Source organism: Sinocyclocheilus anshuiensis, unplaced genomic scaffold, assembly GCF_001515605.1.
Source record: "Sinocyclocheilus anshuiensis isolate Anshui unplaced genomic scaffold, SAMN03320099.WGS_v1.1 scaffold1016, whole genome shotgun sequence".
Taxonomy (NCBI): Eukaryota; Metazoa; Chordata; class Actinopteri; order Cypriniformes; family Cyprinidae; genus Sinocyclocheilus; species Sinocyclocheilus anshuiensis.
This window is the reverse complement of record NW_015552618.1, coordinates 720,533-721,506: the sequence shown is the minus strand read 5'-3', so window position 1 is coordinate 721,506 and position 974 is coordinate 720,533. Positions and strand designations below refer to the sequence as shown.

Sequence of the window (974 nt, the reverse complement as noted above, 5' to 3'; positions counted from 1 at the left end):
ATGAGCACTTCAGTCAGAAAAATATCTGTTCCTCTTCAGGAACTCGAGCTGCGTCGAAAACGCTAGGGGAAACGCTTCCTGCGCGCGAGGCCGCCACCTCCATGCCGGAGCCTGCCGTTTTTCCCCGACCTCCACACCGAGGTGTCGAGGTCGTGGGCCAAGCCGTTTTCAGCCCGCCTATTTATCCCGGCCTCAGATTATTATGGAAATGTGGCAGGGCTATCTGAGCGTGGCTATAAGGCGATGCCCCGGGTTGAACAGACACTAGCTAGCTATCTGTCCCTGGGCATGGCATCGTCGTTAAAGGCTCCGGCACTGCCCTCCAAGCCTCTGCGTACGACATCAGCGCTGGTGGGCAAGGGGTACGCGGCAGCGGGTCAGGCCGGTGCGTGTCTGCACACAATGTCTGTGTTACAGGCGTACCAGGCCGACCTGCTGAAAGAGCTGGATGAGGGCGAGGAGCTTAGCTCTGATAATATCGCAGAGTTAAGGAGAACCGCTGATCTCTCTCTCCGTGCCACCAAAGAGACCGCCCGCGCCATTGGGCGGTCCATGGCAGCTATGGTGGCAGCGCAGCAGTCCCCACCGCGTACCAGCTCCTCACATAGGGAGACGCAAAAACAGAGCGTTGCCGCCCGTGTTCCCCAGCTTCGGGACCGGAGGCAGAAGCAGCGCTCTGGGTTGGGGGCCTCGAAGCCTAAGCCGGCTCTGCGGACCGTCCTTCAGGCGAAGAGGTCCTCGACCAAACGGTCCTGACTATTTCAGTGTAGGACTAGCGAGGGCAGGCCCTTCTGGGGCAGAGAGGATCACACCGCATTACACGGTGCCCATCTCCCCCCAGTGCCCTCGGGAGATCGTTCTGCCAACCCTGCCGGTGTTCCAGGGCGCAGCGGTCTCCAGCGAGCATATCTGTCAGTTACCGCCCGGCAACGTAGCGGCACTGAGAGGCTCGCGGCCTCTGCGGAGGTCCCCAG

The 974-nt window shown here is 61.1% G+C and overlaps 1 protein-coding gene across 1 annotated transcript in view; it reads left to right on the top strand.

Annotated features, from left to right (window-relative positions):
* The first annotated feature begins 243 nt into the window (after positions 1-243).
* The window catches only part of LOC107666208 (copine-8), a 103,907-nt gene continuing 103,176 nt past the window's right edge, over positions 244-974 (top strand). Inside the window, exon 1 of the mRNA XM_016457420.1 lies at positions 244-362. Coding sequence (XP_016312906.1) covers positions 244-362 — 119 coding nt within the window. The remainder of the gene's footprint in view (positions 363-974) is intronic.